General features: G+C 35.9%; 1 protein-coding gene across 1 annotated transcript; it reads right to left on the reverse strand.

Annotated features, from left to right (window-relative positions):
* Window positions 1–140: 140 nt before the first annotated feature.
* Window positions 141–27284, reverse strand: PDE6C (phosphodiesterase 6C). The gene is made up of 22 exons (XM_065746156.1): window positions 26805–27284; window positions 18440–18592; window positions 18220–18309; window positions 17844–17984; window positions 16867–16941; window positions 16714–16778; window positions 16540–16606; window positions 15696–15743; window positions 15345–15494; window positions 14446–14589; window positions 14299–14367; window positions 11359–11505; window positions 10940–11047; window positions 10741–10850; window positions 8288–8375; window positions 6356–6456; window positions 5202–5309; window positions 4869–4932; window positions 4312–4386; window positions 4084–4167; window positions 2862–3015; window positions 141–360 (listed from the first exon to the last, which is right to left on the reverse strand). The coding sequence occupies exons 1-22, from the start codon at window positions 27282–27284 to the stop codon at window positions 293–295; spliced, it is 2589 nt and encodes an 862-aa protein (XP_065602228.1). The 3' UTR covers window positions 141–292.
* Between the last annotated feature and the right edge of the window lie 217 nt (window positions 27285–27501).

Raw genomic sequence — 27501 nt, forward strand, 5'->3', positions numbered from 1 at the left:
TTGATAAAAATACTGTATGTAAATTGAGTGACATGAAAAAGTATCTAAATGCACATTTATGTATTTTGCACCATTACTTAGTTTTTCTTTTGTCTTTTGATTTTTTAGTTTTTAATTGTAACTGTTTATTTTTATTCCAGTAAAAATTATTTCCAACAAATGGCGAGTGTTTAAGAGGATTGTTAAGAGATTGATCTAGGCTATTCTATGCGAAGCAGAAATCCACTGGGCTCATTGAAGTTCTTTCTAGATGTCTTTTCTGTAGCAGAAACAGTGTCTTTGAGATAAAGAATTACAAAATTATACATGTTTTGGATTTTCCATCCTCTCCACTTCCACCACCTCCGGCTGCATTTTCAGCTAAAAAACACAGAAGAAAAGTTAAGTGAGTACTTCCTGTCACTTTCAGTTGCTTTACTTTCTTGTTTTAAAAACATTGCTTTTGTGATATGGATATTATGTGTGTTTGACTCTCTGAAAGTGGAACATGTTTTTACTACTTGTTCAGGAAAATGGAGATTGCAACAACTATACATGTTATATATACCTATACATATATGATGTAGCAGTTGATGCTAACATTTCTCAGTGAACCAAACACACTGAACCACTCTTACTGGAAAGTTTCAGTACTTTATGTAAGACTGTCCCACACATACAAAACTGAGGTATGTCAGCCATGCTAAAGAGGAAAACTCTTGAATTAATATCATCTTGGAAACTATTTTTGAAGGAGATGGAACAAAAACTTTAATTTGACCTAGTTGTATAAACTCTATTCCAACCCTGCATGAATCCCTTGGTAACAACCAATTAAGACAGAGAGACTGCTTTTTAATACTTTATAGCTACTGATTCTGTAATGTCTCTCTCAAATGATTCCACAGATGTTTATTGGTCATAGTTAAGGTTTGTTTCAATGTGATAAATTGCGTTTCCAGATTCATTTAAGGTAAGATACCGATATTAGAATTAAAACTTACATTTCAAAGCTGTGGATCACCATGTTACTAGGTCATTTTCGACCCTTTCCACCTGCATTGAAACATGTCACATAATCAGTGTCCTACCCTCTGTAATTTGTGGATATAATCAACACTACATTACTAAATATGTATTTCATTTTCTTAATACTGTATTATGCTTTCTGTTCTGAACTTTCCACTGTAGTGGTTCAGCAAATATGTTTATTTTGTGTTCTGCCTATGGTTCAGAATAGCCAGGTCAGTGTGATCTAGAGACTACTGTGGTTCAGCATGCATCATATTACTGTTTGTATGATCTGACTCTTTAACAAAGGCATTTATTTACATGGCCTTGACTTTGACGGTGTCAGATCTGTTCTTTACAAATATGTATGGTCTCATTCCAGTGCACATTTAAAAGAGACAAAATAATTCACTTACACTTTTTGATGCCAATTATGATATGCAAAGAAGTCCAGATCCTTAGCTCCTGTTAATCAGTCTGTCCATGCTAGCCTGTGTGAAGTGCCTTGTGGGAAAATGCTTATTTCTCTAAATTAGTAATGTGAGGAACTCCAGAATACCAATGATGTGAGATGGTCTTAACTTCATGTAGAAGCAGTGGGAGTATAAGTCCTAAATTTGTAAATTATTATTTTATTTTTAGCTCAGAAGAACTTTATGCTTAAGGGCATAGGATAAGATTTCAGTAACTATTCTCTTTGCCAAGAATGCAAAAATGTATGGAGGTTTGTGTGCAGGTCCTGGGGTGGTTTGGTTTTTGTAGGTGCATTCCAGTGTTCTTATTCAGAACCAGCTAGTTCTCAGAAATTAAAAATGAATAAATCTGGGACACAATGGGGTGGGCCTAATTCCTATGAAAACTGGAAGTGGTGCAACAATGTTTGTTTGAATTTTACCCTAGTAACACTTGCTTCATGAGCTAATTATTTTCTAGTTATACTTTAAATTCTGACAGTAACTTGATACATAGCCTTGAATAACCTCTCTTTTTATGTGAAATCTGAAGAATACTCACCTATTTCCTACAGACACTTATTAACAAATTATTCAGTACTGTTTTATGTGTTAAAAATGCAAAATACACTATTAGAATAAACTAACTTTTTTTCCTAAACTAGCTGTCAGTAAATCATTCTTTAAAAATCACACACATTTTTCTCATCTCTGAATCTTTTCATTTCAGCTGATTATCAGAGCTGATGTTTCAAATGCAATACAGAATAAAACAACTAATTTCACTTTTACACTTGAGATTTTCAGTTTATATAAACATCAGACTGTCATTTTGTTCATCATATGGAAAACCATACTTTCAATTTTAGGTATTGGAAAGATTAGCATTGGGTTTGTACTATGAGAGAACATATTTTAGCCAAGAAATCAGTGTTAGGAAACTAGAACCAAAAGCTTTATCTCAAATATGGAAGAGTACTGGGACTTCTTTGTTTCACAAGCACACTCTCCAGTCTCATCCCTTATATTTTTATTTTCAGCTTAAAGAAAGCACCTGAATAAATTTGAGGCTTACATTGTGCAGAATTTTGATACATCTCATATTTCAAATGATTGTAGCACTCACAGATAAATAGAGTTTGTTAATGATCAGTTTTATGTCTTAAGACAAAATAAATTATATATTCACTTCTATGATGGTTGTCTTTTCTGTAATTGTGCAGATTAGAAAATAAGGTCAGTGTATTGGATTTGTGTAATTTTTAAAGATTACTCCTCTTCCAACTAAAGACAAAGCTAATTCACCTAATTCTTAACTCAAATACTGGCAGTGTAAGGAATGTTGAAAAGTTTATCCTGTGTGAATTTTAGAGAGAAAAACTGCCTATATACGAATGAAAAAATTAGAACTTATTTAACCTTTTTTGGCAGCTGCTTCTTCTTCCTTTTTCTTCTGTTCCTCAATAACTTTCATCTTCTCTTCATATTCATCAGCTCTTGTTTTCCATTCAACCCTGTTGTTTTGTAGACCATCGAACATGGGTGTAATTTCCTTGTGAAATCTTGAGAATTCCTATGCAAGCAATTGAAGTTAATGAATTAGAAATGTGAAAACACTGTTGATTTGTAAAGTATGAATTTCTGGAAATGCTGCTTTGCAGAGAAAGCATTTGCTTTCATTTTTCTAATAAAAGTAATTATTTCTGTTTGTATGCTTGATGAATTAATTTTAATTGATAGTCTGTGGTTTTGACTTGTTTGTTTTTCAACCACTTGTTCCATTTCTTTTTGTTAGTAGGTTTTCTGTAGAAGAGAAAAGAATTTTTAATATAGTGCCAGTATCTGCCAGTGCATGTTTGAGAGCATGTTTTGTCCATGCAGTGGTGGCATTGAATATATTGCGTTGGGATAATAATGCCATATAATGTACATAGTGATAGAATAGATCTGATATGCTGCACATTGTAGTAACTTCCCTAATTCCACATTTGAAAAGTCTGGTTCGTATAACAAAATTATAACTTTGATAGCTGATTATTTCCTGATATGTTTATCAATGTCAGCATATAGAACCAAAGTCTACTATTTTCTAGTATAATTCCAGGGAGATTAGAATGTACCTAAAGTTGTTGAAATAATCCGTCATACTTTTCTGTGTAACATTTTAAGACAATATTAAAAACCAAATGGAGATTAAGAATGTTGATATTAAAGTGCTTTCCATATGTACAATTTCCAAATATACAATAGCTATCCTTACAGAATATTGCAAATTTTCTGTTCCTTTTCCTTTGCCATTAACTGATCTCTGTATCCTTCTAGATATCATGTACTTATATTTAATGGGACTTTAAGGAACCAGAGAGGACTTTCCAATTCAGTCTTTCAAGGAAGGTAGTAACAAACACTTAGGGCTCTCAAGTTATATTGAGATCCTCTGTTGATAACCATGTCTTGAATTTTTTTTGTGGGACAAATTCTTCTGAATCTAAAAGAGTAAAAGAAATGTGGCAGTAGTGATAGTGGTTTACCCAATAAATAAGAATTGTGCAGCTGTTGGTTGTTAGCTGTTCCTTATTGCAGCTGTTGGTTGTTAATTGTTCCACTCAGTGGGAAAACAAAAAAAAGAAGTTATTCTTACCTTGTATACAAACGTGCACACAAAATCTATGAAACCAACTTGGAGCTTAGGTAGTTCATCACCTTTGTTTCTGTCCATCATGGGCTAGAACAGAATAGCAGTAATTTAGATTATGTAGAGATCATGCCTTTGGTTATAATGAACTGATAATCATCATGGGCCATTATCTATTCAATATTTAAATCACAAGCAATATTGCTTAACACAGTTAAATTATTTAGTGCTTACAATTGGTTGCTGCTGTAGTACAGTCCGTTCCAGGTCACCTTGCTCCCAAAATTCATTTGCAACCATGAGGGCAACCTGAAAATCATAATTCAAAGGAAATGTAAGCTGAAAACAGTAGATCTGATTAAATAAATAGATGAAGAAAGGTAAGAACAAGGCTTTCCAGTTCTTAAAAATAATAATAATGTTGTTTGTCTCAGAACTGGCATATTACTGTTTAAATGGACATACTTTCAATTTACTATTTATCTATTATTACTAAGTTCACATCCACAAAATAGGACTCATTTCTTGCTAGCTACGTTATTTCTGAGTAGATTTGGGGAGTGCAGTTTTAGCTGACTGAGAAGGGTTAGAAAGGGTAGATAGCCCTTGTACTCTCAGTGACAGAAACACAGAGGTTGATTTTGAGAAAGGTGGTTGGGTGCAAATATTTATATATCTATCAAATTATAAGTAATGTGTTCTTTTGTTTTTGTTTTTTTTCATGACATCAGGCACAAGTGGGCGGGAAAAAAGATAGCAAATGCAGGATTATCTGTTTGAAAAGTACTTACCTTACTTTGCACTTCCCAAGGCTTGGTTATAGCAGACAAGTCACATCCAGTCATCATCATTGCCCTGTGAAAGCACAAGGTTATAATAATTAGAGTGATGGAAGAAAAAGCAAACAAAAACCAGAAAGAACACAACAAAAAACCACCAACAAAGGATCCATGTTTTAAGCTATTTAGATACCCAAGATGCAGACAGATGTACCTTTTGAGAAGACATATTTTGTTGATGTTATCAGATAACAAATCTGAACTTGCACATCTAGATGCCCTAATACTTTTGAAATGTGTCTGTAGTTAACTGAATGAATAAAGAGCAAGTTATTGACAACCTACATGATGACTTCTTTTTTGGTTGGGTCAATAGATATATATTTAATAGCTTCCTCTTCTGTTTCCATTTTTTCAATTGCATCCACAATCTTTTGAAACATAGTCCTTTTCCTGCGAAAACATACAGATAAACTATATATTAGTGAACAAAATTCCCGCATTAAAAATAAAACAGAAAACAAATCCTGTATTTCTCATACATGTGCTGTTCTGAAGCTGCATCCTACTCACTGTAGTCTCGAAGTGACACCGTCTTCTCCCTGAACTCCAAGTTTCCAGTTAACCTAACAAATTTATATGCTGCTATGCTATATGCCCTTGATATATGAAGTAGTATTATAGAGTTACTGATGAAGATCCAAATAACAAGTTTCCTGACTGCATATTAAACTGAAGAGACATTAATGTTTCTTCAGTATTATGTTTTCTTTTGTAATATTCCTTCCAGTAATATAATTAATTGGGAAAAGAAGCAAATACTAACAACTGTCCCCTCAAATATCCTAAAAAATTGTTTAAAATTAACAGAAGTACTCTGAAAAGTGTTTCTTATTATTGTTTAATAAATATTCTAATTTGCATTTCTAATGAAAGAAATAACGGGGGTTAATTTCCATTGAAATTTAGTAGTTGCCTCTGAAAATCTTACTGAACTGTTTCTTGTGTCCTATCTTTAAATCATCCCAGTCATTAGACATCTGGACAAAAAAAAAACCCAAAGAGTCATTAACCTTTATAAAAGCATATTAAGTTAGTAAAGTTGGATGGATAGCTTTAACTTTGAAGTCTTTTATGTCATAAGCATGCTCCTGTTCAATATGAATAATTGCAGTATGGTACACTAAATATCACGCATGCAGACAACTTTAGAATTAGGCTACAAAATTTACATTTCTGGCATATATTTGTAACTTAATGCATACTTGAATGACTTACTAAATGTATGCAAACTATTACAGACATTTATATGTTCTGAAATTTGAAAGCTCATAATGAAAATAAGAATGTCTTTTTTTTATATATATGAGAATTGCTTACTAAAAGCACGTTATAATACAACTCTTTACCCTGCACAGAACAAGCAAAAACCTACAGCTGTAAATAGTATAGGATTGACATTTTTTTCAGTAGGAAGTTACACAGAATTTAGTACTTACTTGAAATACAAAGCCAAGTCAGTTGCTATTATTGCAACTTCAAATAAGTGTAGAACGGTTTCAAACTGGCGCTTATTTAGGTTCTGGAAGATGTTTAAACTCTGCAAGATGGAAAGTTTACGAATTCAATTCCTGTTACAAGACTGTCTTTGATTTGTATTCTATGGGCTGCCCCATAGGACAGTATAGCAAAACTGTATGCATGGTCAACTATACACTCAACATCAAAATAACACTACAAAGAAAAAGTTCTTCAAAGGTGGCTGTCATTCAAGAGTAGTTCTTAAGCTTTTAAATCCCATTATTTCTGTCAGTTACAGCTGCAGAAATGTTTGATACTGAGATCCAAATAAGCACATCCTGCTGTATATTTTTCACAACATTGTTGTATATACTAACTAAATCTTTACCACCTTTTAAGAGGAAAGATGGAAAAGTGCAAAATATTTCTGAAAATAGAGATCAGCTGGGGCAGAGATAGGGAGAGAGAAATCAAAGAAGTCACATGGGACTGCACAGAGTCATGAAAATTGGATGGAACCAGAATAAATGTCTAAATACTGTGTATGGAGGTTTAAAGTGCTGCCCCCAGAGGCTGCACAAATGACTAAATGCATATTGACTTGGTCTGCTATTGTTACATCTAAATTAAAACCAAAGAAAATCAACTGGATTCTATATAATTCATAAAGAAATGGCTGCTTTGCCTTATTTCTTCGCCAGTCACATCCATGGACCTGTGTGTTTCTCTAGACCTCTTCTTCCAGTTAGCCTGGCTCAGCACAATTACCCGTGGTGTTATTAGGACTCTGCTTCAGTAAAGCACAGTGTCCATTTTCCCACAAATAGGGAATGGAAGCACCACACCCTGCATTTTTTTGGGAGCGCCCTGGTTTTTCTTTTTTCCAAAAATGAGGAGAGTGTGGTTGTTGTGATACCCCTGTTCAGCACCTTCAAAAACCTGACCATCCAGAAATGATGGTCGGTCCACAGCATCTCACATTTGAAAAAGCACACCCCCTGCATCAATGACGGTAAATTATTTTATTTACTACCTTTTTTTGTTTAAGTAATAAATCTGTTTTGCGGATTTTTATTTTTATTTTTTTCAGATGTGGAAGTGAGTGTCCTCCACACTGCTAGAAAGAAGTGGGATAGAGGAGCCACGAGGTTTCAGATCTACATGGTTTTATCTTATTATTTCCCTGAAAAAAAAACCAAAAAACCTTATTAAATAGTTATAAATAGACTTTTCCCTTCCCCTTGTATCTGGGACAGAGCCGGGCACTGATGAGGGAGAAATGGCTGTCCCATGCAGGAGGTACAGGGCTCCTCAGGGCGGACATTTTGTTCAGCCTGAGGGGGAGCAACATGGCGCCGCTGTGACCCTATGGGCCACTGGAATGCCTATGCCTGCCCACAGTGAGGAGCAGAGCTCTGAAATGTGGTTGTGAAAAGGGGGAAAACCACTTGAGGGTGGCAGAAAGAAAAGGAAAAAATATCTGCTTAATTCGAGAGATCTGCAATGGGAGCTGCCGCAGAGCCATGATGATGGCTGACCTGTTTGGGTGGGTGGGTCGGGGGGGGGGGAGGACCTGGTCTGTGGATGAGGGCATCGTCTGCAAACAGCTCCATCCAATTGTTCCTCCCTGACAGAGCCAGCAGCTGAACTCAGAGCCAGGTGCAGCTGTTTAATTACAGCAGCTTTCATTTTCTTCACCAACTTCAGCTGTTTTGTATGAGCCATGTGAGTGAGGCCTACAGGACAAGCTGCTATTCTCTAAAAGTAGACAGTGAGTAAGAAATTTGGTTTAAATTTCTGAGTATAATTTCTTAATCTGGATTTAGCGAAGTGAATAAGACCTGGTGAAATTTAATTTATTTGTATCTTTTGTGTTTATTGCTGTAAGCAGAAGATTCATGCAAACATACCTCATCCTGCAGTAGAGTTTTACTGTACTCCAGGTGATGTCTTTCTAAAATGGAAGAGCCGTGAAGCTTTGCCAGTGGAGCAGCTGACCTGTTAAAAAAGTTTGCTATTGATCTGCTTATTCATTAGCTTAATATATATCATCAGCACTAATATGAGGCAGAGCAAGAAGTTGCTTTCATTCTTGTGATGGTGAAGACAGAAATTAGATAGAAATTAGAAAGTGCCTGCTGACAGACAGCTGTGTTTTTGAATATCTCTTTCATCTTGCACATTCCTTTCTGCTGTTTAATTTACATGCTTTCTGTATCTCTTAAAAATAAGCTTAATCCATCTTTTAGAATTTATTCTGTGGTGTGACTTTTATCTGCAATTACTGTGGACCATGTCCCCTGTGATTCTAACTTACATAATGTACTAATATAATGGAATTTAATTCCTCTCTCCCTTTGGCTTCTCCCTGCCCCCGGAATCACTGATTTACGAACTGTGTAAATTCTGGTTGCTCAGATGTGCTCAGTCTTTTCACAAAGCACAAAGAATCCCTCTGACCTTGGTCTAATTTTCAAGGTAATTCTGCTTCAGACTACGGCAGTGGGAAGAAGGGAGAAATGTCCTATCATTCAGCTTCAGGTTGTTCTGCAGTGTATTTTCTTCCTTTTTTCCCTTGGCTAAAAACTTGTTTCCTGAGATAAACCAAGGTGTATTGTTATAGGCTACCTGTGTTTTCTCCCCTTATAGATGAGATTGACTTACAGGCTGTAGTCATAAAGCTGATGGGTTTTATAAATAGCTTTACTGTGTATGACCTCAAGTAGAGGGCTTTCAGCTAGGGAAGACCACAGCAGGAAGATTTAAAAACCCCTTAAACTTATTTGGATGAGAGGCAGTCAGCTGAATAAGAATCCGCATCTGACATTCTCTCTCTCCTACGTCACCTGGAGAATCCCAGGGAATAATCAGAAAATCCCCTAACGTCACTGCCCCGGCACGTGGTCTGAAACCTCCTCTCCTGGGCTGAGTGTGTCCAGGGACAGAGGAGGAGGATGAATCATTCTGGAGATACAGTTAATGGAAACAGTACTCATAAAATTATGGTTTGAATCTCCTGGCACATGTGATATTCTGAGAATCTTGTGTTCAGTTGGGTAGCACACAGAACTAACAAATCACTCAAAAGACTAAAGGGTAGATTTCTCACTCTTCAACAGTGGGCCTGGCCTCACCATAACATGTAAAGCTGTAATAAACAGGTTTAAAATAATATGAATTTATGTTTTTTAGTTATGAGAATCTACTAACAGCAAGGAAAAGATCACAATGAAGTCTTTTTGTCCATTTAGAGCACAAAGGAATACAAGTTGCAAAGCTTAGCATCATGGTATATAACTTACTGGCACATTAACTTTGTGGCAGAAAGCAAGCTTGTAGTTTTGAACTGTACATGATTTGAGGAGATCATCTCTTAGGAAAGGATCTACATCGATCAGTAAACTCACTGTTTAAAAAAGCTAGGCACATTAGCCACTAGAACGCTGAGAAAACAATGCACCTGAATTCCCGTCTCTTTCTAAGCTGGCCTTTTCATGTTCCCCATCCTGAATCCCACTCCAGAAAAATGCCTTTACCCTATCTCGAAAGAAAAATAAATAAATAATTCCAGTTAGGTACTTTCTACTCTTTTTATTGAAGCTAATTTTGACTTACTACCAGTGTAGCAAGACAGAGCACTGAAGTTTAATTTTGGAACTAAGGCAGTCAGATAAGTTAAATGAATTTGTCTGCCATATGCTTAGATTGTCTTCAGAGATTTATGATGCTTTCTTTTTAAAATCCTAAAAATTCCTTTTTGCTTCTCATGATAGTTAGAACAGCAGACTCTCCTAAAAATGAATTGCAACCCTAGCAGATCCTTCTAGGATTCTGCTTTTGAGTTTTGTCATTGCTTCAGCTGCCATGATGAATTCTCATCTTCTGTAGGATGAATGTCAATCACATAATGGCTTAGGTTGGAGGGTTGCCACCCACTTTATCAGGCTGCCCGGGATCCCATCTAACCTGGCCTTATGTTCCTCCAGGGCATCCACAGCTTTTCTGGGCAGCCTGTTCCAATGCCTCTGAGTAAAAAAAAATCTGCCTAGCTTCTAACCTAAATCTCCCCTTTTTTAGTTTAATGCCATTCCCCCTTATTGTTGTCAGACCACATAAGAAGTCGGTCTCCCTCATGCTTGCAAGCTCCCTTCAAGTATGGGAAGGCTGCAATGAAGTCTCCTCAGAGCCTTCTCCAAGCTAAACAAGCCCATCTCCATCAGCCTTTCTTCACATCCCTTCATGCTATGTATTCATGGAATATCTGCAGTATATTTTCACATCTGTTAATTTGTTCTTTCTTTTGCCACTGGGAGTAATGCATATCCATATATTTGTGTTTACAAAATCTGTTAATGTTACTTACTTCATTTGATACAGGTTATTGGTCCCTCTGTGATCAATGTCATGGCAGAAAGCAGCAGCAACCATGGCAAAGGCTTCTAAATCAGTGTAGTATTTCTTTATTCGACCTGTCTGTAAAGGTAAACAAGCATTTATTACTGTGCACCTTCCTTGAAAGGAAAGCTAAGTAATGAATGTAAGGTTGATATTAGCAACATTACCATCAGCAGAGTAAACATTGTCTGTCCCACATTGAATCCATGTCGCCAGTTGTGGTAAGTGATATCTCGATAACCCTTCCTGACTGTGTACATCCATCTTGTAAGGACCTATTATGAATAAAAGTGATTGCGAACATACTGCTCACTGGAAGGAAATTGTGGAATTTGTATAAAATTACTGGAATAATATGTTTTTAAAACGAAAATAATTAAACTGCAAATAGTAAATAGATCTTATGTAAATGCATGTTGCTTTAATTCCTTGAACAGGAATCCAAGTTCAGGATCAGTTTTAAGTCTTTCACGACAGATATCCAAGTGTTTTATTAAATGTTTAGGATCGCTTATTTCTATAATAAAGAACCTACAATCAGTCTTCTATACTAAAATAAATCCAAACAAGGCAAAATAAATCAAACCTCTGCTGGGACTTTGAACTTTTCAACGACATTTATCTCAAAGAACAGCCGTATCCCACAAGTTATCAGGCCGTGTTCTGTAACTGGAAAGTCACTGAAGCGGAATTCATATAGTTCTAAATCTTTGGGATCGGGTAATTCTTCTTTCTGTTAGGAAAAGTCAAAAGCAGAATGATTTTTATGGCAAGCACAAAGTTGCAAAACTCTTTTCTTACTTCACTGGGAACATTGTATAAGGACAGCATGCCTATTCTAACCTCAAACATCTAATATGTATTATGTTATGAAACACAACGGCGAAAAAAAGAATGTCACAATTGGTTGGGACTATCTCCATTTCCTTAGTGAAGAAATCTCAGGTCTTGGAGTTGTTTCTTGTATAAAATCATGTTATTTCCCCACTTCTGGCCTGGAATTGCAGTTCTTCTCAAGCCCATCTTTTTTTGGTAAATGTTGTCATCCCTGTTGAATCTTATGAATACTGATGGAGTTGTGACCAAAAATAACCTTCCTAGAACAAAACTTTTTTTTACTTTAACAGTAGAATATACTATGACTACAGGTTTTTGTGTTTTTTGTAATGACAGAAGGCTTGCTTTCATGGTTACTTACTTCTAGCCTTGTCTTCTCGTGAAGAACCTATAGCCAAGCCAAGACTCCTGTGCATTTTTTATCTTCTAGTATGCTGATGCTTGCTTCTTAACAATATACTCTTAAAACTAATTTGCCTTACCTTGTCTCCCATGACAATCTATCTTTGTGCCTGTGATAAACTATGTATGCTTAATAGAGAAACCTGCAGAGTTTATTCGGCAGTGAAAAATCCTAGAACAGTAATAATTCACAATTAATGTCTAAATGGTGAGTAAGCTTATTAGTCTTAGTTTGTCTGCTTGAATTAGATTCTTGACCACTTTGTTTTTGAATGATCTCAAAGTAAAAAATTCAAGGCTTAAATGTACAAAGCTTGTAGAATTCACAATTATTGTGGTTTACTTAAATCCCTTAGAGTCCTTTGCTTTTTTCTGCTGTGTTGGTGGTGATTTTTAGAATTGTCTTCTGTAACCTGCAGCAGCCTGTTGTGAACAGTCATGACCCATGATGAAAACAAAAGCTTATTGCAGAAGTAGTGGACAGCATAAGTTCATAAGATCTTCCATCTTTTTTCTAGGGGAAAATGAGTGGATGACATTCAGGGATATTTCTCTCCCTGAAGGGCAGATACAAATGAACTGAAGAACTTTCTGAAAGAGTTCTAAGTTCTGAGGATGAAAAGGTTAAGAAGCTTGCACTGAATTTCAAAATGCCTATTTTGTATACATTTTATTGATTCACACTGAATAACCTAACTGGTAATAGTGACATTGGCAAACTGTGCTGTAACTGTTTTCATTTATATATCCCGAAGCCTAAGGAGAGCAGCAGAATATTTTAAAGGATATGCCCCAATTCAGAAAACAATTCAGGGAAATCTGGTACAACCCAAAAATAGATTGTATGATCACAGTGACTCTCTTCCACCATGTAGCCAATAAATCTCAGTTTTACAGATAAGGAAAATTATAACAATCTATTTGCTCCTAGACAACATATTTCAACTAATGAGGATGAACATCTATGGAACAGTACTTCTTCCTCCCTTGGTTGGATTTCCCTTTAAATTTGCTCTGATCTGAGGTCAAGGACAAGGAAACCTGTAACAGTGGTGTTTTAAGACCCATTACTTTGTGAATCATCAGATCTAGAAACACCTGCTTTATCTTATTAGCTATCTGGGATTCCAGTCCTTATAATAGGATAAAGCACTTGCATGTAGCCTTGGCAGTACCGAATATACTAGACCTTTAAATTTGCAACACTGCAATGTTAAAAGAACTCATTTTACTTGCTTTCTAGAGATTTAAAAATTCATGCAACATTATTACCTTTGGAAGCCTGCACTATCATAATTAATTGTTGCTGTACAAATAGAAAGGTATTGTAAAATTTATCTATGTTTACGTTAGCAGGTATGTGAAACCATTTGGGGTCTGATGATGTTTTTTGGTTTCACTATTTACAAGCTGCATGAACCTCTTTTCTGTGAGAGCCAGCAAAACTTGAACACCATTGCACTCCAGCATATACGTTAACTAAAAGTAGCTTAAAGAAATCTGTTCCCCATGGTTAATGCCTTCATTAACACATGTGGTATAGTAGGAGGAAATGTGTGGTGGCTGGTAGTGGAAGTCAACCATCCTGCATGTATCTGATGTTTCATCTTCGTTCTGGTTCTGTATTGTTCCGTTTACAGTTGAGCTTCATCCATTACTTTCCTGAAGCACACCTTTTAGTTTTATTTCAGTTAGACCATGTATGTGCTTCAGGACTGTTCAACAAGAAGAAACTGTAGTAAATGGGCACAAAAGGAATTTTGCTTCAAAAAGGCATTCCCCTTCTAGGAAGAAGTATTAAGGCAGCCAGAAGAGCACACAATCTAGAAAGAAAGTGGCTCATTTTTGTTTTAACAAAAGGAAAATCTTAACTGCTTAGATCAAATCTGTTTCATCACTGTGAGGTATCTTATTGCTGCATTTGGACTTCTTTGCCTAGGGAAATGCAGGGTAGTTCATGGGAATGTAGGTTAGTTCTGCTAGAAAGTCCTGTACGTGTTCTCTTACTTAAAATGGAAGTGACCTTGCATCAATATCCAGGTCTATTAAAACATTTATGGAAAACAGTATTTCCCTATAGTTAACAGTGGAGTTTGTTCATGAAGGAACTGAAGAAGTTAAATATGTACTATTAAATTAAATTAGATTCATCTAGTTGTGGAATTGATAGCTGGTATAAATTTTATCAAACAAAATCTATCTATATACAGTTTTTTCAATAGGGAAGATCCATTACTATTTTATATCAACATACTTCCAGAAGTCAAATTTTCATTTATTGACTTACCAAAATCCTGATAAGATCTTTTTCATCACATTCTTCTATACTCTTTACATTTAATTTCTCTTTGTATTTCTGAAAATGTAAAACAAACAGTACATTCAGGGTTTGTGTAGCAAATTTCCTACTTTAATTTTGTGGACAGAAACTCACCAGTATAGATTCAACTTCGGTAGGAGTAGCCTTTGTCTGGTACATAAGCATTTCCTGTGCTATGTCTTTTCTATTTTCAAGCTTGTTCATTTTATCATAAGTGTCAGTATTTAACACAGACCACCCCAGGAACTGTGTAAGAGTCTGGAACAAAACAAAGCAAAGTTTATGTAACACCATGACAATAAAATTGAACTACCAATTTAAACTTTTTAAAATTTACATTCTGGTCATGCTCTTTTAAAATCAACACTCAATTCTACCTTTTAGATGACCTTTCCTTCCTATCAACAGGTGCCATTTGACCCTCACAGCTTTTAAGGACGTTGTTAGTTTCAACCTGTGTAACTAAGGGCCCATACCCCCATTTTACACACTGGAGTTGGGCGATTACAAAGTTCAGGTTAGCCTGGGGACTTGAATACAGTGTGTAATATCATATCTTGCCAAAGCACATGAACTCCTTTAGAGTTTGTGATTGCAGGCATGTTCACTGATAAGAAGCATGCCTCATCTGCTAATATTTGGCATTTAGATATTGACCTTAATATTACTCTGTAACTTTTGGTTAGCCCTGCAGTGGTCAGGCGGTTTGACTAGGTGATCTTTAAACGCTCCTTGCAGCTGATTTGTTCCATTCCATCCCATTTTTAACCCACTCACATTAATTATGAACACTGACCATCATTAGAGAGTCAAATGACCTAAAAATACCTGACTGTTTCATTGTTGGAATGTTAAGGACCTCATAAATTTTTAGTTTTATTAATGGAGTAAAAATCGTTCTTAAACTATGGTGAGGAAGATAGATTTTTGATTAGATGTTAATATAACCTGTTAAAAAATTGTTTGTTTAGCATCATATGGCTCCTTAGGGCTTGTAATCCTGTTAAACTTACTTCAATGATCTGTTCATCATACTCATCAAAAGGTTTTCCATCTTTCCTGTTGTAAAATGTTGCAACTCCCACAATTTCTTCTTTTTTGTTGACAATGGGCAATGAAAGGACATTTTTGATAACCCATCCAGTCTCATCCACAGGTCCTTTCTATAGAAAAAGAAAGAGAGGAAGAAATGTTGCATATTTCTTTGAAAGTAGTAATTCAGCTATTAATGTAGGCCACGTAACACTAAATGCCATGAATCATAAAGGAGAAATTTTTCACGTACTCAGTCATATAACTAATTTGTGAAAAGCTTTAGCATATTTTTCCACAATGTTTATAACTATTTACATTACTCAAATTACCTGAAATGTGAAATATTCATCTGCTGGTGCATTCATCATGTTACAAATCTGCAATATAAAGATAAGGAGACATTATTTAAAGGGAATACAATGTACTACGACTTGGCCTCTATTTCTTTTTTAAGCTAACAGCAGTGAGCATCGTAGCTAGCTACAAAGAATAAAACTGTTCCTATTAATTTAGTTCTGGATATTCTGACATATCATTTTGGAGCACATACACCAAAGTGCCTTATGTATGTAACCTCACAATTCATAAACGTAAAGGTTAAGAAAACTTCTGTGCCAGTTTTCAGTAGCATGGGAAACTATAGAAGTAAATAATTTGAATTCTACCTCAAAAGGTTGTATCTTTATTGCTATTAAAAATGACACAGAATTACTAATAGCTGTCATTCACAGTAGCTTTAAATTACATATCTTGGCTATGCTATGTGTCATGTTGAACTAGTGCTGTACCAGTATGCAACTGCACATGCCTTCTGGCTGATTTGGCCCAGACTATGTTTTCCAACTTAGTGCTACACAGAAGACATGAGAAAAAGAAAGAAAAACTTAACTGTGCATATTTGGGTATTTACTGTAATGCTCATACATTTGGAAAGTAAAATCAAACATGTTATTTATTCCTATAACATTGCCATAAATCAAGGGAAACTCTCTTGGTATTTTGGCCATTAGTGCTGTGGGTTTGTATCCATACAGACTAGTGATTCACTTGACTTTGGAAGTAGCATAGTACTTTCAGAGACTTTGGGTGAAAGAAGAATTTTTTCTTTTTTTGCTCAGTCAGAAGAACTTCATGCATTAAGGCTTGTAGTTTATACTTTTGGTATGAACTTACAAATCCATTTTCAGCAACATATGTTGGTAACCCACTGATAAGACACCAGTGATCTGCTGGAGGTGACCTTTAGAGAGAGAATGAAATTAGATGGTTTCTGCAAATACAGACATGCTAGTATTCTGTCCCAGCAATAAACCTAACTACATTAACAGGCTGCCAAGGAGTACTCACGGAATGACTTTGATTTCTTCTTTCCCATGCAAAATGTAGTCGATAATCTTATAAAAGTTGACTTCCTAAACAAAAAGAGGAAAACATTTAAGTTACCTGTGCAACCTCAATGTCAAATTTAAGATTAATCAAAAGGAAAAATAATATACTTACTCTTCCATCTGGTGTCTTGGGACCTTTGTAAGGCTCTGCTTCCCCAAGCCGGATTGGCCATTCATCATAGAACTCCTGACAAAATAATACGCAGACGTTAGCAAAATTAAAAATCAGTTTTGTGTTCAGAGATTACATGAGAACTGTGGATAACAATCTTTTTTGTTCTCCACAAGAGTTTTATGGACACATTTCAGAAAACAAGTAACAAACCATACAGTATTGTCCAGGCAAGAAATGCTGATCAGTAAGTTTCAGGCTAATGTGAAGCTTGTCTTCAGTTGTAGACTTCAGGTGTTTTAGTACTCAGGAATTTATAAAACAGTGACCAAACTACACTTCTTTCTTTACTCAGATTGTATTAGCAATGCAAAAAACAAAAAAATTCATTAGGCCTCATGTTTATAATCGTTGTATAATGTAGGGTGAAATACCCTGAAAGGATAGTACTCACACAAAATAATGAAGGTGGACAGTATATTTTTGTATGGCTTACCCAGATGGTATAAAGACAACTGGTAAATTAGGAAAGGCTCACCTGCCACTGATGGTCAAGGCTCACCTAGAACTCCACAGAGGAGGGATCTCTAACCAGAGAACCTTCCCTAGTGGTGGTCAGTCCTTAAATGGGGTCTGGGAGAGCTGGAGTCAGACTCCACCCCTTCCAGTCACACAAGTGCATTGCCTTCACCTGTGCTCCTGCAGCTGACTCAGTGCTTGCCCCAGGTGATCCATCAGTGGTTCAGATTTCATTCAACAGTTCCCATTCATATGCTTCACCATGCTCATTTTACATATGATTTTTTTGTAACTCAGATTTTATATGAATTATCCCAAAGAGTTACAGAGGATGGAATCTTTATGTCTTGTAGAGAGGTACACTGGAAATAGGCAGAACCCATGAGTTAGGAGGACAGATTTTATAACTTAATGTTAGGAGTAACACATTGCTAGCAGGTAGGCAAAATGAATGGTACCTTCTCTTTAGTCATGTCCAGCAGACCAACAGAGTATCTTTCACAATTTAAATACATGCGAATAGTATACAGTGCTTTGTGAAACTGCCGTTCTATGTCTGTTAGTTCTTCAAATACTTTGTTGGCGGACCACAAAAGCATCTATTTACAACAAAAGAGAAAGAGAGCTGTTCACAACAGTAGAAAGCATTTGAATGAAACAAACCAACCATACACATATGAATATATTCCAGAATAAAGCAATATGTTTAATTACTGTTAAAGAAATAAATTAATAAAATGCTTTTCTTACTCCAAAGCTTCTGAGACTATCAGATAGTGAGAATAATGGTTTCATGCAAAAACGAAGTATTATCATTTACAAGTTCTTCTATACCTGACTTCTTCGGGATTCAATGTTGTAGAGATATGATGTATGATGGTTTTTTAGGACCAAAGATATAAAATTGAGGTATTTTTTAAAGACCTAAAAATAACAAACAAACAAAGAAAACACAAAAACAAAAATAAGATACATTTTCAAAACATGAAGTAGATTCACTTGAACTATTTGGTGAACTAGTGACTGTGCTGTTGTGTAGTAGGTAGTTTATTACCTCTTCATCCTCTTTTGAGAACTCACTGGCATTTAATTTGTTGAGAGCCATCACAACAGCAAGCACCTCTTTACCCTGCATAATTGGGGTTGCCAACATGTTGACAGTTGTATAGCCAGTTTTTTTGTCCAGATAGTCTGAAAAATGGTTATTCTGGAAAAGAAAAAAAAATCGAAAACACAGCTTAAATACATTACTGTTAATTATCATACCAAAAGTAAATGGTTATTGTTATTTCATAATTTATATTTGCAATGATATAAGCACAATTTCATGGTGCAGTAAATTGATACTGCCTAAAGTATTATCGTTATTTAACAGTATCACAGACTGTAAATGCATTTTTAGGAATTGGTTACGAATACTGCAGCCACGTTCTTTTCAGATTTTTGTTGGAATGAAGATTTATTTGAGAAATTGAAAACAGAAAATGATTAAAAAAAAGGGGGGGCGGGGAGAATAAAATGAATTCGATGCTACCTGATAGTCTAATGCATGTGTTGTTACTTCATAACTACATTGATATTTATTATTGTTAATTTCTGTAGATAAAATGAATGATACTATCCCATCACATGGTGTTAAAAACTACTTGTGAAACTATTTACAGTATTTATGGCTAAAAATGCATCTGGCAGTGAGGCATTCCCAGCTGGCATGCACCTGACTTAGCTGTGTGTTGTTGCTTTCTCTTTTTCTAGAAGGAAGGTATAGGGATGTCTCACTTAACTGAATTCCTGGTCTCTGAATGCTTGGGACCTACACAAAGTGTGCTGAATAATCTAGATGCAGCAGATGAGTCTTAAACTTCTTTAACTGAAGGTACAAATAGTGGTGCTCGGGAAGAAGCACTTTGGTCATAAGATTTTTGCAGATGACAGAAAGATTTTAAAGGATGGAAGTCTATGTCAATAAACCAAAAGTTATGTTAACGACAAGCCAACGTGAACTGTGCCTGGATAGTTCAGTGCAGATAGCTCAAAATATAACACATTGGTAAGCTTGTCACAGCATATACAAAGACTTGAATTATGTATGATTTGTGCATACAAGAAAAAAATTGTGTATTGATTTGGACTTTTTGATGTTGGAAATTTTGCTCATAATTGGTAGTAATTCATTTCCAGTCAAGGTTTTAAAATATTTTCTCTTGAGAACATAAGCGCCTTTGGATTTGAAGAAAAGTACTTTTCATAATATCTGGAAAATCCTGCTCATAGTCAAATAATCTTTCTAGTACCAGAGCCAGAATAATATCTTGCTGCTTCTATGATTGTACTAAGGCAGACAATTTAACTTAATCCTGACCTTATAAATTGAGCCATCTTTTAGAGTGATGTCATGAGCTTTCAGCTTTCAGTTAAATCATAAAACAGATGAGGGAAAGGGGATTTGTTCATAATTCTCTACATTTGCAAGTGTTTTCTACTAGCTCCATTTGAAGCTAAGATACGTAGCCTCTTACAGTACTACAGTCAGCTTTGCAAATATATGCTGATCTGTTCAACGTATCCTGGACTTGCAGTAAGCTAGGACCAGCTCACATGAGAGGAAAATCAGGACCTGTCTCTGTGTTTGTCCTCTGTTACAGGTGATTAAAGAAAGGACTGGAGAGGGGTTTGGCAGCTGACCGTTATTCTAGCCAGTTTATTTGGAATGACTAATTCATTTTTCTTCATTCTCTAAACCAAGACACCAGTTTTATCTCACTGTAATTTGCAAGTACTACTACACATTATTATGATAAACCTTTTACCAATGAGTTATCAATGTAATATTCTATGTTTACTTAATTTAGATAACCTTAGCTCTCTTCGATTTATGTTCTATTTAATTGGTAGCAGTAGAGTTTACAAAATTGTAATTCACCGCTGTGAAAAGTGTGATTATACCCCTGTGAAAGGGAAAAAAACAATTCTTTCTAAAAGTATGTTTTATTTTCCTTGGATGGTGCTTAATAATAAGCCTGCTTGCTGAGATACAGCCAACTGTGAACTCGAGCTACATAGCTGTAAGTTCGTGTTGGTAATCAGATCAAGTGGAGAAAAAGACAGTTTATTTTCAAACTATATGAGCAGATAATAATTTTCCTTCATGTTTGCATCATGTTTTGTTTTCAAAAAAACAGTGTTACTTTATTGGTTCTGGAAAGTTCTTATTGGTGGACCATCTAGAAGAAGAAACCATCTTGTTTCTCTTTAATGTTTGTTCCTGCAGATCTCGATTCCTTTCTTAGGAGAGATGCATTAATTTCTGTCTCCTTTTGCTATTTCTTTCATGATGAATTCTGGCTCACTGTCTGGTTTTTTTTAAGCAAACTATAAAAAAAGGGTCCTTCAGGATTTTTAAATTTTCACATGCTTAATTCTATGCCATATTTGACATCATGATGAAGACCGCTGTTCTAAAGTTTGTCCTACTGTCATGTAGTATTCAATAATAGAAGTGCATCTCCCCGTTCAGAATGTTATCTTAGGATTTGAAACACTGTGTTCCATAACAATGCACTGTTTTGAGCATTTCTGATTGGCAAAATGCAATGAGTGGCAAAATGTAACCTCGGTCAAATGAGCTTGACACTACTGGGAACCTCCAGATCACACTCCACAACATGAATTACTCGGAATATAAATTTGACCAGAAACATGCAAAATTGTTCTAAGTAATGAGATAGTGTGATCCTTGTTATTTTGGAAAGAAAGACAAAGGGAAAAATTTGAGAAGCAAATCAGTTGAAAGCATAAAGGAATATGGATCCTTCTTCCCTATTTGTCCAGTCAGGGTAAAGATTCCTTATGCTGGTTCATCTGAGGTAATAGGACCAGCAGTTAAAACTATCAAGTAATTCAGACTTTTCATATTTCCAGTGTACTTTCTCACTTTTGATTGCTTATTATCTCGTCCTCTTTGAGTATCTTCACTATGCATACGATTTACCTATTATGAAATGAGACTTTTCATTAACATTGTTTCCTTGATTGGGAGCCTCTCTTGGTGGCAATATGATGTAATTTTGATTGTGCCTCACAGGTGACATTTACAGTTTGGTTTGCACATCACCTTCAATTACTTCCATTCAGAAAAGTCATTCTGTTGATCCCTTACTGTGTTCCCTCTGAATGATGCATCAGTACCTTGCTATGCAGCCAATTCCCCATTTTAAGTTTGACAAAGTGCCTCCAATAATAACACAGTGGAGGAGAAATGGAAAGACTTAATCCTACAGCTTATGTGGCTTGCGCCAAGACTGCCAATGCCTATTTTCCTCCACCTTTCACCACTGATTTGTTACTGTGTGCTTCTGGGTTTCATAGGTGAGGTCAGACAGGTAAAATACACGGATGACCAGGAATGGGTCTGGAGCAAAAACCACAGAAACCTATGTAATCAGGACCCAGTGTCACACTCTCATCTTTGTTACACTTTTATGTGCACCATCTGTACATATTTCTGCTTTTCTTTCTGATAGCCTTGCAGTATTTTTTTCCTTTTCCTGATATTTTGTTCTCCCACTGATTGTCTTCTATTGGCTCAGATTTCTCAAAAAACTTTTTTGCTGATGAGTTTTAGAGAATTGGTGTGTTACACCGCTGCTCCTCTCATTTCTGCTTATCCTAATTTCACAACACAAAGGTTTTTGTATCAGAATGATACAATTGATTGTAAATGGAATATAAAAAGCACCTGCCATCACATAAGACACTATCACTATTCTCATTCAAGACAAAAAAACAATTAAATGATTTGGCCATTCACTAGGCCACATTTGAAAAGAAAAAATCAAGGATATAGAACAGCTATAGTTCAACATCTAACTTGCTGGAGTTATGGAACAGATTGAATTTGATATCTTCAAGATCACTGGAGTTTTGAATATGAATGCAAGTAGGAATTATGTGCATTTGAGGATTTAACTTTTTCAGTCATGTCACAGACATTTCTGCTTTTTTATTACCAAAGGTAGCAGATGTTTTGATAATTTATGAAACTGAGTTTTTATTACAATTCTTTAAGTAATTTTTTCACATAAAATATGAAAATAAGCCTAAAGGGGAACCTTTCATTTTAATATTTAATTTTTATTTTTTTCATTTGGCAGATTTCCTCTTCAAACACAATTCAAGGAGAGAATTAATTGTGTGATTTTTTTATTATTATTTTTCTGGAAAACATGACTAATAGAAATTGGTTTCTGTATTACAATGTTTTCTTATAAATGGACTGAATCTTTGTCTTTATAATAGATTGTAACAAATTTCCATTTTCCCACTTAATGTTTGCTATTTTGATTATAAGTTTATGACAGTCTTTTTCTTATCAAGATGCCAAAATGAAATAGAGGAACAGATATTAACATGTACACACAGTGAGAGTTCAACCCAGGTAAAAAGCTACCTCTCTTTTTCTTCCTCATGTTTAGTTGATGCTGTGATTGTTTCTATTCTCATTGCATTCTAGCCAGTCAGGAAGATAGTACTTCTGTAGCATTGTGCATCTTGGCTCTTATTTCTTCTAAGAGTTTTGAGTTTGTTTCTCAACAATTTCCCTCCAAAGTTGTTTTAAGAATCTACCTCTGGCCTGTGAAACTTCATCTAACATCTGTTGCTTCATCAATTCATTGGATATTTGGGTTTCTTCTTCAAGATCATATTCCTAGGGGATAAGAACTGAGACATCTCATTACAAAATGGCAGGCCTGCTACCAGCTTAATGACAAAGTGACTCCCACTCTTCCTTCTTCCTCCCTAATCCCTTCCCACTACCATTCTCAGATCAGCGAGTTGTCATTTACCATCTTCCTCTCTCCTATGCTTCCCCAGTGCTTTGTATTTTTGACATGGATGAGCATGATTCCATCAAACGCTTCTTGCCTAAGGATGGAGTCTAAGATCAATACCAGGTCCCAGGACTACTACTGTACGTTACCAGAATGGTTGTGTATGTCCAGCATCTGGACAGTGTCTTTGGTGTCCAGACCTCCTCACTGCACTGTGAACATTCAAAGCACTGAGCACCATGCTTCCACTTGATCTCTTCTGTCTTCAGATAATCTTTAAGTTATTTTTACAATGTGGTGTAAATTCAAGAGAAAGGATGGAGTGTCTCTTCTTCATTCCAGGTCCCAGCATCACAGAGTTTAGGGTCTGATGCATTCCATGACTCTGAAAATGCTGTCACTCAAGGAAGTCCCAATATGAAAGTATCTCCCAGACTTTATAATTGAAGAGAAGTAGATCTCCAGAAGAAAAAAAGGTCTCATACAAATGGAAGCTGGTTCAATTTACAAAGGGCTGAAGCAAATGCTTACAACTTGAAGATTTATTTAAGATGATTTTTTTTGCATGTTTCCAGTGGTTAAATCAGGTGCCACAATGATCAGTGCTCTGACTGTTCAATCTGAGATGGAAGCACGGACTTTCTCAATGCTCTATTATTTACTCATTCATAATTTAAATACATAGTGGATTTAAGCAAATATATATAGTCATTGCTGGCTTTCACAGGTTGAGACTGTGAGATTTTAATTCCTCAGAAGTTCTTCTCTTAGGTCTTAGTTCTATCTGGAAATGATCCACTAGGAAAGAATGTAACGTAATCTCTATAATTTTGTCAATATTAATATTTATAGGATAATAATGGACATATCAGATTTTATGCAGCCTGTTATTTTACTTTTGAACGTTTGAGTAGCATACTCTGCTAGGCCCTGGGAACAACGTGAGGCAGTCAGTACAGCAGTGGTCCTGTCTGCCTCTTATTTCTCACTGCTGTTAAATCCTGGATTAAATACTATTAGCTCTTGCTGTCAACAAGTCTTTAATCTTGTGGGGGGAGTCTGTTCTTGCTACTAAGTTAATTATGAAAAGTCTGTATCTTTTCCTCTGCTTTTCTTTTCTGAAGCATTAGTCAGGATGAGGAGCTTCCTCATGTTTATTGGTACTTTTCCAGGTTGAAGGAGGTAATCTCTCAAGAACTGTTTACCAGGCACTAAAAGTGAAGTCCTCTGTTTTTTTGAAGGTTGATTGCAGTTGTGATCTTCTGTTTCATTCCCTTGTTATGAAGGGGTGGTGATTAAAGCATGATGATGGCTCACTGTGGGTTTTTCAGTGTTGTCATGATTTAAAGAAAATGCAGTGCTGTTTGGATATGGATTGTGTCAATAATAGAAAGTGGTTAGACATGATATCCTTAAAGCACTGCAGCCATCATTCATTCTGCATTTTGTATCCATTGTGCATTTCGTATTCTGACAAGACAATGGGACAACATTTCTCTCAGAATTAACTCGTCTTTTTTTTTTTTTTTGCTTGGGATTTGGCTAGTAGACAATCTAGTCTGACTGAGGTGCAAGCAAAGTGATTTGAAAATTAATGCTTGTTTCAAAAAATATGATAAAGGCTTCAGTGGCTGACTGTTTCTTTTGCCATAGACCGACTATATTCCTTAAACATTACTGGCTGAACTTGCACTTCTGTGTTTTTTACAAAGATAAGGTGACATTAGTAGGATCTTTACAAGTGCAGAGTGTGGATTTGGACTCTGGATTTTTTTACCAATGGAGTGGAAATGCTGTCAATTATGAGACCTTAATAGTTATTTTTAAATAACAAAACTTGGTTCCTGAAAAATCCCTTTGAGTTTTGCAATTAACTTGTAAAATGTTAACACTTCAGTGACACTCAGTTACTAAAAGTGGATTAATGGCTCCATGCTTTGATTGCATTTTTTAAGCGTGGCCTAATGGCACAGACTTCAGGAATCCTAAGAGAGTAAATGGATATCAAATACTACTTCAAGAGTGGCTGAATAACAGATGAATAGGTATTCAGCAAGCAATTCATTTGGGCATGCTGAATGTATGGTTAGCAGTGCTAGATAGACACACAGTCTCACTATTTAAGTTATATTTCTCACAAAACTGTAAACAAATCCTACAGAAAGTGCAGATAGGTTTGAGCAGCCTTGCTCTGGGTGCCACTCACACAACGATATTTAGGAGTAATGCAGTGTCTGATAAAAGGCACATCTTTCTTGATCCTCCTGATCTTTTCTCATGTAATCAGCCTTATGAATTTAGAAGGATTATCCTCCAATCTCCAAATGTGGTGGTAAGCGGCAGTAAGTCATATGCTTCTTGTCAGAGCAGAAGCCACTGAAGAAAGCAACCTAGTGGTTAAAAATCAATTGATTTGCTTTCTCATATCACTTATTTTTCTGTTTGTTTCCATGCTTCCTACTTACATCTGAAGTAGTTTACTATATAATGGAATATTCTTTTCATGTACACACGTTTTTATTGATTCTGAGCTTTAAGAGTAGTCCTTCTTTTATGCCTGCCAGCTTTTAACATGACAAAATGTATTATTTGTTTACCTCCTACAAAAAATAGAAAATTGGAGTGCATAAAGACACCCATTATTTCCACTGATCTTTGGACATTGAGGTGGTTTCTCTAAAATCCTCCATAATTTTAAATTGTCAGTGTAGGAAATATGGAAAACTCAGATATCATTGGATAAAATCATCTTACTGCCATGTGATTACACTGAGCTTTTCCACAGAAGAATCAAAAGAGGTGAAGCTGCTGCTGTTTTATTATATAAGGTTAGCATTTTTAAAATAAATCTGCAACAATCAAAGGATATTTGCCTTTCTTTATGTATTTCAAAGCCATTTGTAAGGCAGTTCTTATTGATGCATGTTTAATTTCTGCCAGATCATTCACATTTGTTGTTAACCCTATCTGCACATTAAATCAACCACGTAATTCTGTGCAAATTCAACAAGAACTGTGAAAACAACAGAGAAGCTTTTCTTCCGTAGATGATTCTGAACAGTCCTGGACCTGGACATATTCATAATTCGAAGCTACTTTAAAGTCATAGACAGTCATGAAGCCAAATATATATGTTGACATCATCTCCATCTGGATTCGTTCACATTGTAAGGAAGCACTCTAATTGTGAAAGCTACAACTAAATTATATTCAGAGACAAGTTTATGGCAGTATCAAATGATAAGGGATAGCACTTGCAGACCTATACTGGGAAAAAAAGTAGGAGACTCCTGCCTTGTTCAACAGAAACACAAGTACTCATTGGTCTCTATTAATCTGATATTCTCCTTCATTATTACAGTAAATCAGGTTTTGATTATTGTGTGTGGATTCAAGAACTACTTCACTAGGCTACATGGTGTAATTCTGGATTAGAAGCATTATTTTGTGTTGCTTTTCTCTTGTTTATGTGCGGATTTCTGTCTCAGGGATGTTTCTGAAGAATGACTCCAAACCACAAGCCCTTTGCAGGAAGAAAGTAGAGTAAGCAAATGCACAGAAACCCATCCCCCAAGTGAAATCACTCACCTTTTTCACGTCAGGTATATTAAAAAACTTCTTGGTATGCGCAACCCATCCCGCTATCCCGATGTCCAAAGGAAAAACAGTCTCGTTGTCTGGATTCACCAAATTCTCCTCAAATTTGGAAGTTGGAGTGACATTGAGAAGCCTTGTAGCTACCTCTGGAATACCATTTCGAGAACGACACATAAACATGCTACACCGATCAGCTGCCAGCAGCTGTGACAGCCTCTGCAGGGTTTTGTGCACAACCTTTTCCATAGAGCCTGCTTCATCCTGGATTTCTGTCAGCAGCTCAAAAAGTATGTTACACTCCTCCAGACGAGACATGTCTTTGAAGCTGACTCCTTCCTTCACATCTCCAGGGCTCACTTGAAAGATGCTTCCCAGCACTTCTGCCCTCATTTTGCGGTCAAAATATTCCTTGGCAAACTGGGGGTTGTTTTCCAAGTATTTCTCAACAGCATCTTTATTTACCTCGCCCATTTTTGCTGGATTGTTCTCAGGATGTCTTTCAGAACTTCATCACCATTAATGCAGGAGCAGTTGCAAGAATTACTAACTTGGTACTAGTAATAAAATGGAACTTTGTACATACTGTACAAAGGCATAGTACATTCACCTTCCTCTGCGACTTCCAAGCCTTCTGAAACTCTTGAGATATGACAGAAGGCACTGGCTTAGTGTCTTCTTAGTGTGAGAT

The sequence above is a fragment of the Cyrtonyx montezumae genome, unplaced genomic scaffold (assembly GCF_038088225.1).
Source record: "Cyrtonyx montezumae isolate F1298 unplaced genomic scaffold, pur_monq_1.0 scaffold_4, whole genome shotgun sequence".
In the NCBI taxonomy this organism is placed as follows: domain Eukaryota; kingdom Metazoa; phylum Chordata; class Aves; order Galliformes; family Odontophoridae; genus Cyrtonyx; species Cyrtonyx montezumae.

Coding starts and splice junctions, on each gene's coding strand:
- PDE6C (XM_065746156.1), bottom strand. CDS start 27,284: ATGGGCGAGGTAAATAAAGATGCTGTTGAGAAATACTTGGAAAACAAC. Junction 3,016..4,083: donor TGTGCACGTTTGTATACAAG/GTAAGAATAACT, acceptor TTGCTTGCATAG/GAATTCTCAAGATTTCACAA. Junction 361..2,861: donor AGAAGCAGCTGCCAAAAAAG/GTTAAATAAGTT, acceptor TGTGTTTTTTAG/CTGAAAATGCAGCCGGAGGT.